We start from the raw sequence: 17,209 nt of genomic DNA on the forward strand, positions 1-17,209 counted from the left end.
CAGAAATCCAGGGGAAAAGGGTGAAAAAATTGCAGCAATGGAGCTCACTGCACACAGATGAACATGAATGACGTAACATGTGAGTGGAGATAAGAAAGAGAGGAAATCTAGTCATTACCTTACCCTTGCAATTGTAATCCCTCTATCACCTTTACATTAACAAAAAAACACATAATAATGGCTTTGAAAATGTATACTCTAATTTTGAATAGAAAATTAGGTAATCAGTTTAAAAAGCAAACTGTAAAATGGTATTTATTTACATTATAATGTGAGTTATTGTACACACACAATTTTCAGAGGCACAATCTGTTCTGCACAATAACAAATATTCAGTACATATTATGCACAGTAAGATATGCTGTTACATCAGTGGTTTGAGTGGAAACAGAGTACCAAAACATTCCTGAAACAAAAATAAAATTTCTCACTCACATATTCTAATCAAACAAGACACAGGGTATTTTTAAACTTACATACATTAAAGACTACCAGCCAATATATAACTAAAATAAGCGTATTTTATGAAAACGAACTTCAGACTGTTATTCATAAATGATCCTTCTCAGGATACATTCATATTTTTATATAAATTATACTGATAGCAAGATTATGTATATATATATATATACATATATATATATATCCCTAAAGTTACTGAGAATAAAAAATCCCTCCCATTCTTTTTAAAAGATGCAGCTGTATTAGAGAATATGCTAAATAATTGCCACAAAATTCCAACACTGCCATTCTATTTTTGACACAAATTTGATTTCTAATTTTTGTATGAGATTAGCTGCCATGTTTTGCAAAACAACTCCTTTAAATGGTGTCAAGTAGTTAAGAATCTTGAACCACAGAAAATACTTGACCAAGGCAAGATTTTTATTTAAAATGCTTCATATTAAAGCTGATACTATATGTAGAGATTTTGAAATAATTCAATACTTTTTTCTCAAAGACACTTTTAAAATTTTAAGATTAATAAAGATTTATACAAAGTCCAAGAGAGCACTGGAGTATTTTCATAATGCAGTGGAGGAGTCATCTTTGGCATTTCTCCATTAATTCTAGAATAAAACAGTTCCTACTTTTTCTTTCAATCTACTAGAGTCATTTTCTGTACACAAAAAGTATTTGATTGAAATCTGTTTTTACAGCAATTTTACTGCTGAGAATTTTTTTTACATTTTCCTTTATAGACCTAATAGAAAAAATAATACTATTCATCATTACACTATAAGAAGGTAAAATGTTTCAATGCTGAAATAAGTTTACTTAGCTCTTTTTCAGTGACTGGAAATTTAACAGCCTTTCATGTTCAACACTAAAAGTAGATGCATATTATATTAAGGAAACAAAATGCATTTATCTTCAAATAATATGAGCATCACAAAAACTAAATGACTATATTTTGTTTCTTGGCCCTTGTGGCTTTTCTTAAAAGATCAAAGAAGCAAAACAAACACATTCATAGGTCATTTACCTCTGCAAGATATTTCCACATTGCGAGTTTCACATTATATTTATTTCCAGTCTTTACAAATGATATGATTTTACCACATGCTAACTTTATGGCTGAATACAGTCCAATTGTAACTATTTTAAAATAATAAAGAAATAATAGAGCTTTTACAGTTGAGCACATTTTCTTCATTCAAAATCAATTATGGTTAAAAATATTTAAGTGGAAAAGTTCAATCAAATAACATCCAGAAGCTTAAATGGTTATTTTTTCCATAAGTTATGAAACTAGAACTAAAGAATTAAAAATGAAACAGGAGGTAATTAATGCTGCAAAGGTTATAGATCTAGAAATAGTAATACAAGATGACTAGGAGGGGGTGGGAGGAGGGAAACAGGCAAAAACATGAGAAGAGGTTTCAATGTATAGGAAGTAATGCACCTACTACTTGAAGAATGCAACTGTAACCCCTCTGTATATTATCCCAACAATAAAATAAAATATTTAAAAAAATAAAAAAATCAGCCATTCACTACAAAAAAAATAGTAATGACTTTAATATGACATTAACATATTAAATGTAATTAATAGTTTTCTAACTACGCAGAATTGTGAAAATCAAAGAATGATGTACAGGAGATGAAGGAATTATAATACAAATTATGGATTTCACCGGCCAGTATGGAGAAATTTGAATAAATTAGGAGCTATCATAGGAAGAAAACAAACTGACCTCATAAAATAAATGAAAGTAATCTAGAGAATGTAGACTATAAGAATGGGAGATGTAATGGGTTACTGAATTTGTCAAACTAAATTTGTCATATGGCAGTTACTCAGTCTTGGATATGCAGCTTAATAATACTGCTGCTCCCAGCCAAAGTAAATACATGACATTAACACTGTCCTTTGAGTGAAGGTCAAATTACTAATTTCTTAGTATTACAGCTCATGAAGAACTGACAGTCTTATAATTGGCACGCTTTAGGTTTTATGGAACATAATATTAGTTATAGTTAACTACTTCCAAAATATAGCCAATGGTACACTATAGGTAAGAATTTTACCTCAGGTATTGTTGGAATGACACTTCTCCAAGATTAAACAGAATTAATTTGGTCACATTCAATTCCCAACCAAAATACTATGCATAACTTTCCTATATGGAAATTCTGCTTTCTATGAGACCCTTTCCTTTTTGGCAGAGGTGGTCTGATAGCAGGAAGAGATGATCAGACAAGATGACAAACGATCATCATTCCGTCCCCATTTAGTTGAAGTTAGTTTTTTGTAAATGCTTATTGGGAATTTCTAAAGCACTGACTTGGAGAGGCCAAGAGCCTCCATCAATCCCTGCCTGGATGGCCACTCCTGTCACCACGGCCAGGTCAGGGTCTACAGATGTGTTGGGATCCTTCCCAAAGAACTCCTGAATGACTTGGCGGATTCTCGGAATCCGAGTAGAGCCCCCAACCAAAACCACCTCATCAATCTCGGTCCTGTCCAGGTGGCCTTCCTTCAATACTTGCCGAATGGGCACAAGTATTTTCTGAAAGAGATCTTCATTGAGAGTATCAAAGAGCTTCCGTGATATCTCTGTTTCAAACAAAACCTGACTTCTCCCATGTTCCTTTTTGGAAAGGCCGGGGTGAAGCAGTTTGTTCACAGGGTGTCCAGCCACTGTAGTAAGAAGGTCCTGGGGCCCTGCAGTGTCACCAGGCTGGAGTTCCTTTCCGTCCTTTCCTTCCACTGTTAATAATACTGACATTTTGGTAGATGGTTGAAGGGTCAGATTTAATTTGACCATTTCCACGGCTTGTCTTAATCTGTGAATTTCCTCTTTCCTAGAGGGGATGAAGCCATATGTTTGATATATCTGCTTATATAAGTACTGAAGCAGCCTTTGATTGAAGTCCTGTCCTCCAAGTTTATTGTTTCCTGAGTAGACATAAAAAAGTGTCCGAATTATACTTATGTGTGTATAAATATGTATATGTATACACATTTGTGTATGTGCAAAAATGATATTCTAAGAAAAGCAATAACCTTGTTTAATATGTTGATTTTATTAATAGGTAGACTGATTAGAGCTGGACTCACTGAACAAATGATTTTTAACTCCTGGTACTTGGTAAACAGAGACAAGTTTAGGAAAGAACAGACCTTATCTCGAAGAAGCTGGAAGTGGTGATACACACATCTAATTCCAGCAATGTGGATGATGGAGGTAAAAGGATCACAGTTCAAAATCAGCCTGGATGAAAACATGCAAGATTTTATCTGGAAAATAACTAAAAGCAAAAAGAGCTGGATGTTGGGCAGGGAGTTTGGCCTAGTGGTAGAGTGCTTGCCTAGCATGCACAAAGACCGGGGTTCAATTCCTCGGTACCACATACATAGAAAAAGCCTGAAGTGGTGCTGTGGCTCAAGTGGTAGAGCTCTAGCCTTGAGAAAGTCCAAGGACAGTGCTCAGATCCTGAGCTCAACCCCAGGACTGGCCAAAAAAAAAAAGGGGGGGTGCTGGAAGTGAGGCTCAACTTGTACAGCATTAACCTAACAGTCTAAGACAATGAGTTTAAAACCCACAGGAGGATGGGGACGGGGAAAGGAAAGAAAAACTTCACAAAAAGAGAGGGATGGTTGCAATAGAGCAAAACCTAGATACATAAGGCCATATAGTATGACGCTAAATGAAAGGACTTCTAGGATATAGAAACAAAAGCCATATAATGAGTGATTGTTGTCCTTAATGTATTATATTATCTCTCATCTTTTTTGCTGTCTCTTGGGTATCTCATATTGTTACAGTATCTTACTTTGTTACCTGATATATTGGATATATTTGTATTTGGTTATTTGAAATTGAATAGGGAAGGGGGAAAAACAAGATGACGGGTAGGGGGGGGGAAGGAAATGGGGACCAAGACATGTCAATGTATGTGAATTAATGCACCTTCTATCTGGCAAATATAATGTAACCCTTCTATTGATTACAATAAAAAATATATGAAAAAAAAAGAGAGGGATTGGGGCTGGGAGTTTGGCCCAGTGGTAGAGTGCTTGCCTAGCATGCACAAAGACCTGGTTAAATTCCTCGGTATCACATACATAGAAAAAAGCCAGAAGTGGTGCTGTGGTTCCAGTGGTAGAGCTCTAGCCTTGAGAAAACCCAAGGACAGTACTCATGCCCTGAGCCCAAGCCCAGGACTGGCAAAAAAAAAAAAAAAAAAAAAAAAAAAACAGAGGGATTAACATTTTTAAATGACATGAAAGGAAGTGTTATCAAATGATTCTTATAACACTGAGACTGAATTTAGAAATTTCAAAAATATTAAATATCACCACTTTCAATAGGAGAAACTGCATTCTCTAATTAAAAAGTAATACTAGCTATTTATTTTCATAAAGGCTATAAAAAGTTGAGGAAAAAATGAGTCCAATGGAAAAGAACAATACACAAACACCTAGCATGGCAGAACACCATACTGTACAGCTCAATTTTCAATATGGGCTTAATTCCTCAACCTCAATTGAACAAAACACTATCTTTGAAAAGAAAAAAATTCAAATGTAAATTTTACTTGTGTAACACTATAGATTTCCTTATGATATCTTATAAAACATCTAACAAATAAAATGAACTGATCACTCAAAATTTTAAAGAAATTTTCCGGCCCTTTATCACCAAAAATTCCATCAGTCCTGAGGCCTACAACTAACATTTATTTGACCTAACTAACATTTATTTGCCTACTTCGTTTTCTTTTTGATGAGAGACTGCATTATTCTTTTATTTGGCAATAATACTCAATTCTTTCTGTAGTTGGTTTGTAGATTCCTTAGAATCTTCTACAGTAATAATCACATCACCTGTGAGTAGAGAAACATTTGTTTCTTGATGTGTATGACTTCATTTTCTTGTTCTTTTGCAATGTCTACGACTTCCAATATAATGAATAGAAATGTTTTAAAGTGGAAATCCTTCCTTTTTTCCTGATGTTAAGAGGAATAACACAGGCTTTCATTACTAAGTATGATGTAAATGCTAAGTTTACTGTGGATACCTTTTATTAGGTTCCTATTTTGCAGAGTTGTATTGTCATGAATGGCAAAAGAATTCTGTCAGATTATTCTTCTGCATCTGAAGAAGTTGCATCTATTAAAGTATGGCTTTCCTGTTTTATTTTGCAATTGTAGTGAACTCATTAGTAGATTTTTGTTAAATCGACTTTCAATCCCTGGAATACACTTGCCCACTCTTTTTTGTATTGTTAAAAATGTTGCTATCAATATACAGAGTATTATAAATAGTATATACCAAAAACTTTCAAATAAAACTCTGAGACAGTCAATTTGCTACATACGAGGCATGGTGAAGAAGACATTGCTTGAGCCTCTCTGTGCCCCTCTTACCAGACATGGCTCGAGTAAGAAACATCCCTCCTTGCTTGTTCAGTAATGACACATCTAGAGTTCCTCCACCCAAGTCTATAACCAAGACATGGAAGACATCTGCCTTGTGGAGACCATATGCCATTGCCGCTGCTGTGGGCTCATTTATTACCCGCAGGATCTTCAGTCCTAGATGTGTGGCAGGGAAGAACAATCCATGAGATAAAATTCCTATGACTCAACTTTATAGTATGCTTACTTCTTCCATGATATGAGTCTGACTGAATAAAAGTAAGAATAGTCACAAACAAGAGAAACGACACAGAGAGAATAACTGCAGGCTTTTGTAAATGACATCATTACAATTATTCCAAAGGAGTACCATAAACAAGAATGAAATTCCAGGTTTAGTAAAGTAAGTATACATTGTTAATCATAGTTTCAAAAAGATAAGCATTTTCATATATATATCCAACTAAGGAAAATATGAGAAACAATATTATAATTGCCATGGGAATGAGAAATTTTCATCTTACCTCGAATAGGCAAAAGGCTAGATTTCCCTAAACAAAAGTCCTAACTTTCACATCAAAAGAGTAGCCTGCAAAGTAATATGGCGTTATGCTTCAGAGCAAGAGAACATTCCAATTCTGAAGATTTCCTGCAAATAATATAATGCTTGCCTTTTAGTTCTCCAGTTTCATATCTATGTTCTGACTGCACTGGCCAACTCCCTATCTCCTGACCATCAAATTACCACGCAAGGACTTTGGCACTGGCTGTTTCCCACAGGTGGACACATACAAACCACCTGCCTCATTTATCCTGCCTTTTCCTTTCTAGCAAGTTACCTTCTGATACACACTTTATCACTGATTCTCAAGCATGGGGAATTCTATCTCCAGGAAACATGGCAATGAAGACATTTCTGACTGTTGTCACTTGGTGAGAGAAGAAGCACTTAATGACTAATGAATATAGGCTATCAGTGCTGCTAAATGTTCTGTATCCAACCCCCAAAATCCCTAAGACTGAGATCAAGAAGCACTGTGATAATCTCATATTTCATCTTATTCTGTATCCCTCTCAATCACACAAAAAAGGATTTTACCTAGTTTATTTGCTAAGGCACTCAATATTTCCATAGTGTTCAAAGAACTGTTTCACCTCTGAATTTTTAAAATACAACCTTAACATTAAGGAAAATTTTAAGCAAAAGAATTCCTCTGATTATGACAAATGAGGGAAACCATTGAGCCTATGTTCCTTTGAGTCTGGCGTACTTCCTAGCAGAGATTTGCAATAGAGCAAAACCCAGAAACATAAGGCCATATAGTATGACGCTAAATGAAAGGACCTCTAGGATATAGAAACAAAAGCCATATTATGAGTGATTATTGTCCTTAATATACTATCTCTCATCTCTTTTGCTGTCCCTTGGTTATCTCATATTGTTATCTGATATATTGGATATATTTGTATTTGGTTATTTGAAATTGGATAGGGAAGGGGAGAAAACAAGATGAGGGGTGGGGGGGAGAGGGAAATGGGGACCAAGACATGAGAAAGGGTATCAATGTATGTGAATTAATGCACCTTCTATCTGGCAAATATAATGTAACCCTTCTATTAATTATAATAAAAAAATATATGAAAAAAAAAGAATTCCTCACTAGATGAACCCACGATTCACTGATTCTATGCCATATGCCTATTTGATTCTTGTTCTAAAGGTTCATTTCATATTGTACTACAGAGTTTAAATAATTATCCATTACAAACCTACATAATTACCTATCAAATTTGCCTACTAACAAATTTGATTATATTCCTACTGTTCAATGATTTACACAGTAATGAATCTTACTACCAAAGATTTTCAAGCTTTAAAAAAATATTAGCCTTGTTACCTGCAAGGTTGGCAGCCTCAACTGTCGAATTTCTCTGTTTTAGGTCAAACTCTGCTGGAACAGAAATGACGGCATTGGCAACTGGCATTCCAAGATATTCCTCTGCCATTTTCTTTAATTTCAGTAGCAGTCGAGAGCCAACATACTCTGGGGAAACGGTGATGGTTTCATTACTTGTCACAGAAAACTCTGCCATTCCATTTTTGTGTAAAACCTGTGAATAAGATTTGATTAAAGAAAAAAAAGAAGCATCAAGTGTATACATCTTTCTACACATATACATACAATCATTCACATACATGTTTGCTCTACTCAAAACTTGAGAAACGTTAACGTAAGTCACTTGAAACATTAACTGAAGTCAAAATCCTCAATCTTTGCAAAATTATAAAATTCACTATAATCTATCCAATATATTTACCCAAACTAGGTCTGTCTAAACATTATTGTGTAAGAAAACATCAATCTACATTATAGTTTTCAGCATAAAATTCATCATGAAGCAAATAACTGCAATGCAGGGTGTTCTCACTACATATTTAATAAATAGTGAATACAGGAGAACCCCCATTTTTTAAAGAGGACTATGTTCTAAAACCATACTAGATGGATTTTCCCTTAAATACTTTGCAACTTCCCTTTGGCATATCCAAATTGCCATTATCACTACTATTGGTACTGGAGGCAGCATACACATTAGACAAACAAGAGATGCATGGCCTAGGTGGGCTGGGATAGGATGATGCCTGCATTATGCTAGTTAGAATGGTGTGTGATTTATAGCCTGTAATTGCATACTTCTGGAATTTTATATTTAATATTTTCAGCAAGTAGCTGACTGCATTGAAGTAGATATGCAGAAAACAAAATCAGAGTATGACTAATGTATAAGAAACAACAACTGCTCAATAATGTACTCCACTCAAGGATCTTCCTTCTATACTTTCTTCCCCTCATGTTTCTGAAAGTAACACATACTTGAAAGACATTTGTGCCTATTAAAAGTAATTATCTCACTACTTCAGTCTTTCTTTTCTTTTGTCAGTTGTAGGACTTGAACTCTGGGCCTGGGTGCTGTCACCGAGCTCTTCAGCTCAATGCTACCACCTTGAGCCATAGCACCACTTCCAGTTTTCTGGTAGTTAACTGGAGATAAGAGTCTCATGGACTTTAGTGCCAGGGCTGACTTTGAACTTTGAACCTCAATCCTCAGATCCTCAGCCTCCTGAGTAGCTAGGATTACAGGCATGAGTCACTGCGCCTGGCAGACTTTCATTTTTTCTTATTCATAAATCAAATCATTTATACCATTTCATGAAAATAAGGACTATGGCTTAATATTTTTCTTAATGTGGGTACATAGTCAATCAAAACTGAGTTAACTTTAAATAATTAACCCAGTTTTATCAATATACCAAAAAAATTAATCTATTCTAATAAACGACAGGAATCCCCTTCACCCAGTCATTCTAACCTTTATAAATAGGTTTCAATGAAGAAAATTTAATCTTAAAAATACTTCTAAAAATAGTTCAAGGCAAGACTGGCAAAAAAAAAAAGATTAAACCACTAAAGATACAATAGTTTGTAATGTGGAGCCTAAACATCAACAGAAAGTGTACAAGAACTAAAATTAATAAAGATTTCAGATATCTTACCTTAAATGGGTATCTGACAATTTCAGCCTCCAGTTCTTCTGGGGTGAAAATCTTACCGATAAATCTTTTGGCATCATATATTGTATTTTGAGGATTTGAATCTGCCAGCTCTAAGCTTTCATACCCCACATACACATCATTGTCAGTAAAGGACACCATGCTGGGTATACTGATATGCCCATTTTCATCTGGAATCACCTTTACTTTTCCTGTGCCAGGATAAAACACCCCAACAGAGCAATAGGTGGTACCCAAGTCAATGCCAATCACTTTTGGAGTAGGCAATGGTAAATACTGTTGTGCCAAATAGCCAGCCAACAGGAGAGTCAAAACAGCTGATCCTGGAAACAAGCAAAATAAAAGATATACCTTACCAAATTACAGTACTTATTTACCATTAAAAAGTCTCTTTTTTGAAAATCATATTAAGTGAAGTAAGCCAGACTCAAAGGAACATAGGCTCAATGGTTTCCCTCACTTGTCATAATCAGTAGAAACCTTGGGATCTCCTAGCAGAGATTTACAACAGAACAAAACCTAGATACATAAGGCCAGATAGTATGAAGCTAAATGAAAGCACCTCCAGGACATAGAAACAAAAGCCATATAATAGGTGATCGTTGTCCTTAATGTACTGTTACCTCTAACCTCTTTTACTGTCCTTTGGTTATCTCATATTGTTACAGTATTTCACTTTGTTATCTGATATACTGAATATATTCTTGATGGGTTATTTGAAATTGGATAGGGAAGGGGGGAAAACAACATGGGGGAGGGGAATGGGCACCATGACATGAGAAATGGTATCAATGTATGTGAAGTAATGCACCTTCTATCTGGTGAATATAATGTAACCCTTCTATTAAATACAATAAAAAATATGGGAAAAAAGTCTCTTTTTTGCTGGTACAGACTCATGCCTGTAATCTTAGCTACTCACTAGAGTAGATTTAAAGCCAGCCCCAGGCACTAAAGAGACTTATCTACAACTAACCACCAGAATACCGGAAGTGGCACTGTGGTTCAAGGGGTAAGTTGGTAATATTGAGCTGAAGAGCTCAGGGACAATGCACAGGCCCACAGTTCAAGCCCTAAAACAGAAAAAAAAAAGTCTCTTTTTAATATAGGTCTATATAGGTCTTTGTAACACGACTAAAAGTTTCAGTCTCTAAGTATCTTACTTTAAAGGAGCAATTGTATTTCTTTTAGACATTGTTTTTCACAGTATACATTTTTCTAATAAAAAGAATGACAGAATTCTTTTAAAAAAGATTTTAAAAAGTCCTACATTTGTGCAGTTCACTAATAATAATAAAAGAGGGGCGGGAGTTTGGCCTAGTGGTGGAATGCCTGCCTAGCATGCATGAAGAACTGGGTTTGATTCTCTGATACAAAAAAGTTGGAATTGGTGCTATGGCTCAAGTGGTAGAGCGCTAGCCTTGAGGAAAGCCCAAGAACAATGCTAAGGCACTGAGTTCAAGCCCAAGGACTGGCCAAAAAAAAAACAAAAACAACAAAAAAAAACAACAAAAAATGTTCTGTAATCGTGTTGGTTCTAACAGAAACAAAAGCTAACAGGATCCAATTTTCTGAATCAATTAGTATGTAAATTTTAAAGCTTTATGTATGATGGTAATGCTCATTCATAAAATGAAATTCCATTTTTGAAGTTCTCACAGCAAAGGCTTTTTTTTTTTTTTTTTTTTTTTGTGGGGCTTGAACTAGGCCTGGCCGCTGTCCTTGAGCTCTTCAATTCAAGGGTATCACCCCACCCTAGAACCAACCTCTACTTCTTGTTTTCTAGAGGTTAATTGGAGATAAGAGTCTCAGGTCCTTTTGTGCTGGGGCTGGCTGGCTTTGAACCTTGATCCTCATATCTCAGCCTCCTGAGTAGGGAGGATTACCGGCATGAGCCACCGTGCCTGGCTGGCCTTTTCATTATAAGGCTAAACCTCAGCTATAGCCTTCTCCCATTAAGAGGGATTAAATGGATACAACAACTTTTGAAAGTTAAAACTGTACTTCCGGATGTCTTATCTATTTAAACATTAATTAAGGACGGAGAGGTAACATTCAGAGGAAAAAGTATATGAGTGGGTAGCTTTGCTGTCAATGAGTATCGTGGTCCTTGAAGGCAAGCTGTGTCCATTACTCTATCCTCCACTTTAGCTAAAGCAGAAGGGACAGCAATCTCTTAAAGAACAAACGGGAAGCGTATTGTAAACAATATGCTCCTGAGGACCAAGCTTACTTGGTTTCAGACTTTGTTCTATTCGTGCCTGTTTAGACCCCAGTTCTATGCCAACCCCAAACCTCAATCTGCAAGACAGCGTGAGAAACCTTCAGCGGGTCTGCACTGCTGGTCGATCTGCATCCAGACCTGACTCCCTGACTCCCTGACTCCCTTGGCTCCATCCAACAAGCCGATTTCAGACCCATTTCATCACCGGTCCGGGCAGGACAAGGTCCATCCCCGAAGTGGAACTGATGGCAAGAGTGTGAGGCTGGCCATCCAAGAGGCCTACATCCCTCCAAACACCGGCCCTCGGCACCCCTCCAGTCCAGATCTCGGGGTGCGGCAGGACCCCGACCTCCACAAATGGATCCAGGGGGGCAGGTGCAGGTCCTCGCAAGCACCTCCCAGGGCAGTCAACAATCCCAACCTGAGGTCCCATGAAGAAGATGGCATCCCCAATCCCCAGCAATTCGGAGGGTGCCCGGCCCCCTCATCCCCACTCCCCACCACCTCCGCCCGGCTCCGAACAGAAACAAACCGCCTTTAATCAACACTTTTCTAGCATTCCTCCTGCTGTAGAAGCTGGATTCAGAAGTTGAGATAAACTATCCCTTGCCGACAGTGATCTCCCCAGACTGCCCGGACCACTGACACAATGACAGGGACACCCCTGGTACACTGACCTAAAATCGTCATCTCCCGGGCCATTACAATCCCGCCGAAGAGGCTTGGGATGACTGTACTAGACCCCAAGCGCCCGCCTCCACGCCGCCGGCTGTCCCCTGGCCTCCTGGGAAATGTAGTAGAGTTGCTCTGAACAGCAGCTGGAAAAGATACTGCTTCAACTACAATTGAGACTTCAACTACCGTGAGGTCGCGGGACCAAAAGTCCCTCACGTCAGCCACGGAGAGTGACCAATGAGACTCACTGAATGACGAGCCAATGGGGCTGAAGTGGAGGGCCACTTGAGGCGCCTCTGACCAATTAGAGGTAGTCTCTTTAGCCTGGCCTTGCCGCTGTGTGTTCTGGGAAATGTAGTGCCGGTCTGTCCCATTGTGGAAAGGAGGAGGAGGTAGGATTGACATGCTGTTCTGTGAGGGTTCTCTCAGCAGGCCCAGGCTTGAACTTAATTCTTCCATTCTATTTCCTTTTACATGAGTTCCTCTCCCTGAGATCTTATTCATTCCCGGCAATGACTAGAAGGACGCCCCATGCATTTCCATTGCGTTGCAAAAACAACTTTGAATCTCCCGATAGAACCTTCAGGTCAACACATTTGTTGGAATAATTAATTCATATAATCGTCAGCGAATGTGGTTTGTCTAAAAGTGCGGGGACACATTTTTCTTCTATTACTCTTAATGACGTCTACCATTAAAAATCAAGGAAAACGTCAAAAATAATCAGGTAGCAAAGCCAGGTGCCAGTGGCTCACACCTGACATCCTCAGCTACTACAGATACAGAAAAGGCCATAAATGTCAGAGATAGTGGCTTACGTCTATAATCCTAGCTACTCAGGAGCATACAATGTTCAAAGCTAGTTTAGACACTAAAGAACATGAGATTCTCCATTTAATCACTAGAAAATGGAAAGTGGGGCTGTGGTTCAAGGGTAGGCTGGTAGCCTTGAGCTGAAGAGCTCAGGGACAACGCCTAGGCCCAGGGGTAGGGTGATAGCTATGAGCTGAAGAGCTCAGGAACAGTGCCCAGGCCCAGAGTTCAAGCCCCATGACCCACAAAAAAAAAAAAAAAAAAAAAAAAAAAAAGAAAAAGAAAAAGCCAGAAATAGTGATGTTGTGGCTGAAATGGTATAGGACTAGCTTTGAGAAAGCCCAAGGATAGTGTTTAGGCCCTGAGTTCAAGCTCAATGACTGACATATGTATGTATACACATATATGTTTTGTTACCCAGGATAGAACTATTTTCCATAATGTAATTAGATATTACATTAGCAACCAATTAAGATCAAAAGGTAGAGAGTACTATGTAGACTTAACAAAAATGAATTTCACTTGTATTGTGGTCCAAAGATATTTCTGAGCTAAATTGTTGTTAAATCAATCAAGATTTAAAATAAACAGTAAGCAAGTAGGATGACAAGATTGGAGGCTACTGTATATGCATTCGATTTTAAATTGAATTATCATTAGTGTTACTGTATTTTATACAGTAGTTGACGTTCTGGAGGACATACAAATTAAAGAGCACAATCATTTTATCATCATGAAATATTCTCTTATGTATAATAATAGCTCTTGCTGTAGTTTTAGTTTTAAAGGACAGAGTTAGAATATAATCACTCTGTTGTATTTAATGCATACTTACACAATCCTGAGGGGAATTGTTTCCTTATATTTTGCAACCATCAGATGTATTATTTCTTTCTTTCATATACTTTTCATTGTAATTAATAGAAGGGATACATTATATTCACCAGATAGAAGGTGCATTATTTCACATACATTGATACCCTTTCTCATGTCTTGGTCCCCATTTCTCTTCTTCCCACCCCCGCCTCTCATCTTGTTTTCCCCCGTTCCCTATCCAATTTCAAGTAACCAAATACACATTTATCCAATATATCAGGTAACAAAGTGAAATACTGTAACAATATGAGATAACCCAGGGACAGCAAAAGATATGAGAGATAACATAGTACATTGAGGATAACAATCACTCATTATAAGGCTTTTGTTTTTATATCCTAGAGGTCCTTTCATTTAGTGTCATACTGTATGGCCTTATGTATCTAGGTTTTGCTCTATTGCAAATCTCTGCTAGGAGAACCCAAGGTTTCTACTGATTATGACAAATGAGGGAAACCATTGGGCCTATGTTCCTTTGAGTCTGCCTTACTTCACTTAATACGATATTTTTCTAAGTCTTTCCATTTCCTTACAAATGGGGCAATGTCATTTTTTCTGACAGCAGCATAGAATTCCATTGTGTATAAATACCACATCTTGTTGATCCACTCATCAACTGAGGGACATCTGGGTTGGTTCCATATCTTTGCTATGGTAAATAGTGCTGCAATGAGCATTGTTGTGCTAGTGGATTTAGTATGTCCTTGTTTCAGGACAATTGGGTAAATGCCAAGTAGTGGAATTGCTGGGTCATAGGGGAGCTCTATGTTTAGTCTTTTAAGGAACTGCCATACTGCTTTCCATAGTGGATGAACGAGTTTGCACTCCCACCAGCAGTGTAGTAGTGATTCCTCCTGGCCACATCCCCTCCAGCATCTGTTGTTATTAGTTTTCTTGATCCTGGCCATTCTAACTGGAGTGAGATGGAATCTTAGAGTTGTTTTGATTTGCATTTCTTTTATGACCAGAGATGTTGAGCATTTCTTTATGTGTCTACAGGCCATACTTGTTTCTTCTTCAGAGAAGACTCTCTTTAAGTCTTTGGCCCATCTTTTAATGGGATGGTTGTTGCTTTGGAGATTAGTTTTGGAGTGATTCAATTTTTTGAGGTGTTGATATATTTTAGATATGAGGCCTTTGTTGGTGAAGATCTTCTCCCACTCTGTAGGATTCCTATTTAATTTATTAGCTATGTCCTTTGCCTTACAAAAGCTCTGCCATTTAATGCAGTCCCACTTATCCAGCCTTTCTCTGATTTGTTGTGATTCTTGGTCCTTATTAAGAAAGTTTCGACCTGTGCCAAGGAGGCCTAGTGTATCTCCTATTCCTTTTTGTAAAGTTTTCAGTGTGTTGGCTTTTACCTCGAGGTCTTTGATCCATTTGGAGTTAATTCTAGTGCAGGGTGACAGAGAAGGATCCAACTTTAGTTTTCTGCAGGTGCTTAACCAAGATGCATTATTTCTGAAGACAGTTTCTCATTTATGTGACAGATGGTTTGCTTGCATTATCTTAGTTCCACTCCTGCCTCATCTGCTAGTATTATAATAACTCCAGCTTTTATTTTATATTTGATTAGTACATTTTCCATCTTATATCTCTTTATCCAATTATGTCCTTCAATTTAATATATAATAGTAGTAAATATAATTGGCTTCTCTAGTCTTGTGAATTAAAATTATTTGAAGAAGCCCCATCTATATTAAAGATCTTATGGGCTGTTTGTCTGACTAGATCATCATGGGTCTAGAGTTGAGAATACCAAACATTCCTGTCCAGACTTTTCTCTTGTCAGTACTCCACATCAGTAGGGGTATTTGCTCCTAGCAGTAAACTACTTGAGCTATGCTTCTGGTTTAATATCCTGTTTCATGTTATTCTCACTCAGATAGGTCTTCTCTTTTCTCTGTTATGGAGATAGACTGGGGAAAATCAACTCTGGTCAACTGGAAAATTGAACATGTATGTCCTAGATTTCCATTAAAATTCAATTTAGACCTTCTTTAAAGTAAAGAAGCAGCTTATAGTTTATTTAGGTCTCTCTCTTTAACGGAAGGTTGTTTTTTTCTCCTAAGCTTTTCAAGAACTCAAGAGTTTCTGGTTTTTGTTTTGTTTTGGTTTGGGGTTTTTTTGCCAGTCATGGAGCTTGAACTCAGGGCTTGAGCACTGTCCTTGGACTTTTTTCTCAAGACTAGAGCTCTACCACTTGAGCCACAGCACCACTTCCAGCTTTTTGTATGTATGTGGTACCAAGAAATCGAACCTGGGTCTTCATGCATGCTAGGCAAGCACTCTACCGCTAGGCCAACCAGTACTAATATTTGAGGCTCCTTGAGATTCTAGTACTGGACATCACCCAAAGATGTGCTACATTCTTTGTCCCAGTAGAGATTTTTGCTTCTCTCTAGCTGGATCTTTAGGGGTACACAGATTTGTAAGTGTTGCAAGAAAAAACAACTTTGCATTCATTCTTCTTTCCTCCCTCACTGGATTGATTTCTGTACAAACTTAACTCAAAAATGCATGCATTTGTTTTTAATATTTGTTGAGCGGAGATTATAGCTTTTCTCCTCCATTCATTGTTCTACTTAGAGGTTAAAATAGATATTTTCACTTGGTAATGAAAATGGACACTTAAATGCTGTGATAAAATGGACATTTACATCATATGCAGACTCTTAAAGGATGTCAGAAATAGAGGAAAGGTAATTAAGAAAGCATTACAGTGATTTCCACATTGTAACATCTCAGTAAAAACCTTTTCGTGTAATGGCTTACATCTGTAATCCTGGCTACTCAGAAGGCTGAGATCTGAAGATTTCGGTTCAAAGCCAGCCTGGGCACAAAAGGACCTGAGACATTTACCTCCAATTAAACCTCTAGAAAATGGGAAGTGGGGCTTATCTCAAGTATAGGGCTGCAGGCTTGAGCTGAAGAGCTCAGAGACAGTGCCCAAGCCCCAAACCCACTAAAAAACCAAAAATAACAAAAACCCCTTTCACAATTAATGTATGATAATAAAATATTTTTAAAGCAACAGGTCTACAAGAGAATAAGACAGAGAATATGGTATATATGTGGTCATATATCTAATTACATGATTTATTATAACGTTAAAAATAAACTTACTAGTTAGGGCTGGGAGTTTGTCCTAGTGGTAGAGTGCTTGCCTAGCATGCAT

At 37.3% G+C, this 17,209-nt stretch overlaps 1 protein-coding gene across 1 annotated transcript; it reads right to left on the reverse strand.

The window, feature by feature from the left end:
- Positions 1-228: 228 nt before the first annotated feature.
- On the reverse strand, positions 229-12,505 carry Hspa13 (heat shock protein family A (Hsp70) member 13). Its single transcript, XM_090347928.1, has 5 exons — positions 12,345-12,505; positions 9,426-9,766; positions 7,768-7,981; positions 5,879-6,046; positions 229-3,403 (listed from the first exon to the last, which is right to left on the reverse strand). Exons 1-5 carry the CDS (start codon positions 12,367-12,369, stop codon positions 2,736-2,738), a joined length of 1,416 nt encoding a protein of 471 aa, XP_090204054.1. The 5' UTR covers positions 12,370-12,505; the 3' UTR covers positions 229-2,735.
- Between the last annotated feature and the right edge of the window lie 4,704 nt (positions 12,506-17,209).

This window comes from Megascapheus bottae, chromosome 1 (genome assembly GCF_031878675.1).
Source record: "Megascapheus bottae isolate mThoBot1 chromosome 1, mThoBot2.hap1, whole genome shotgun sequence".
In the NCBI taxonomy this organism is placed as follows: Eukaryota; Metazoa; Chordata; class Mammalia; order Rodentia; family Geomyidae; genus Megascapheus; species Megascapheus bottae.

Excerpts from the sequence above, each read along its gene's own strand:
- Hspa13 (XM_090347928.1), bottom strand. The coding sequence starts at position 12,369 with ATGGCCCGGGAGATGACGATTTTAG. Across the intron at positions 9,767-12,344 it reads CCGGGAGATGACGATTTTAG|GATCAGCTGTTTTGACTCTC; the intron begins GTCAGTGTACCA and ends GCTTGTTTCCAG. Across the intron at positions 7,982-9,425 it reads TTGTCAGATACCCATTTAAG|GTTTTACACAAAAATGGAAT; the intron begins GTAAGATATCTG and ends TCTTATTCACAG.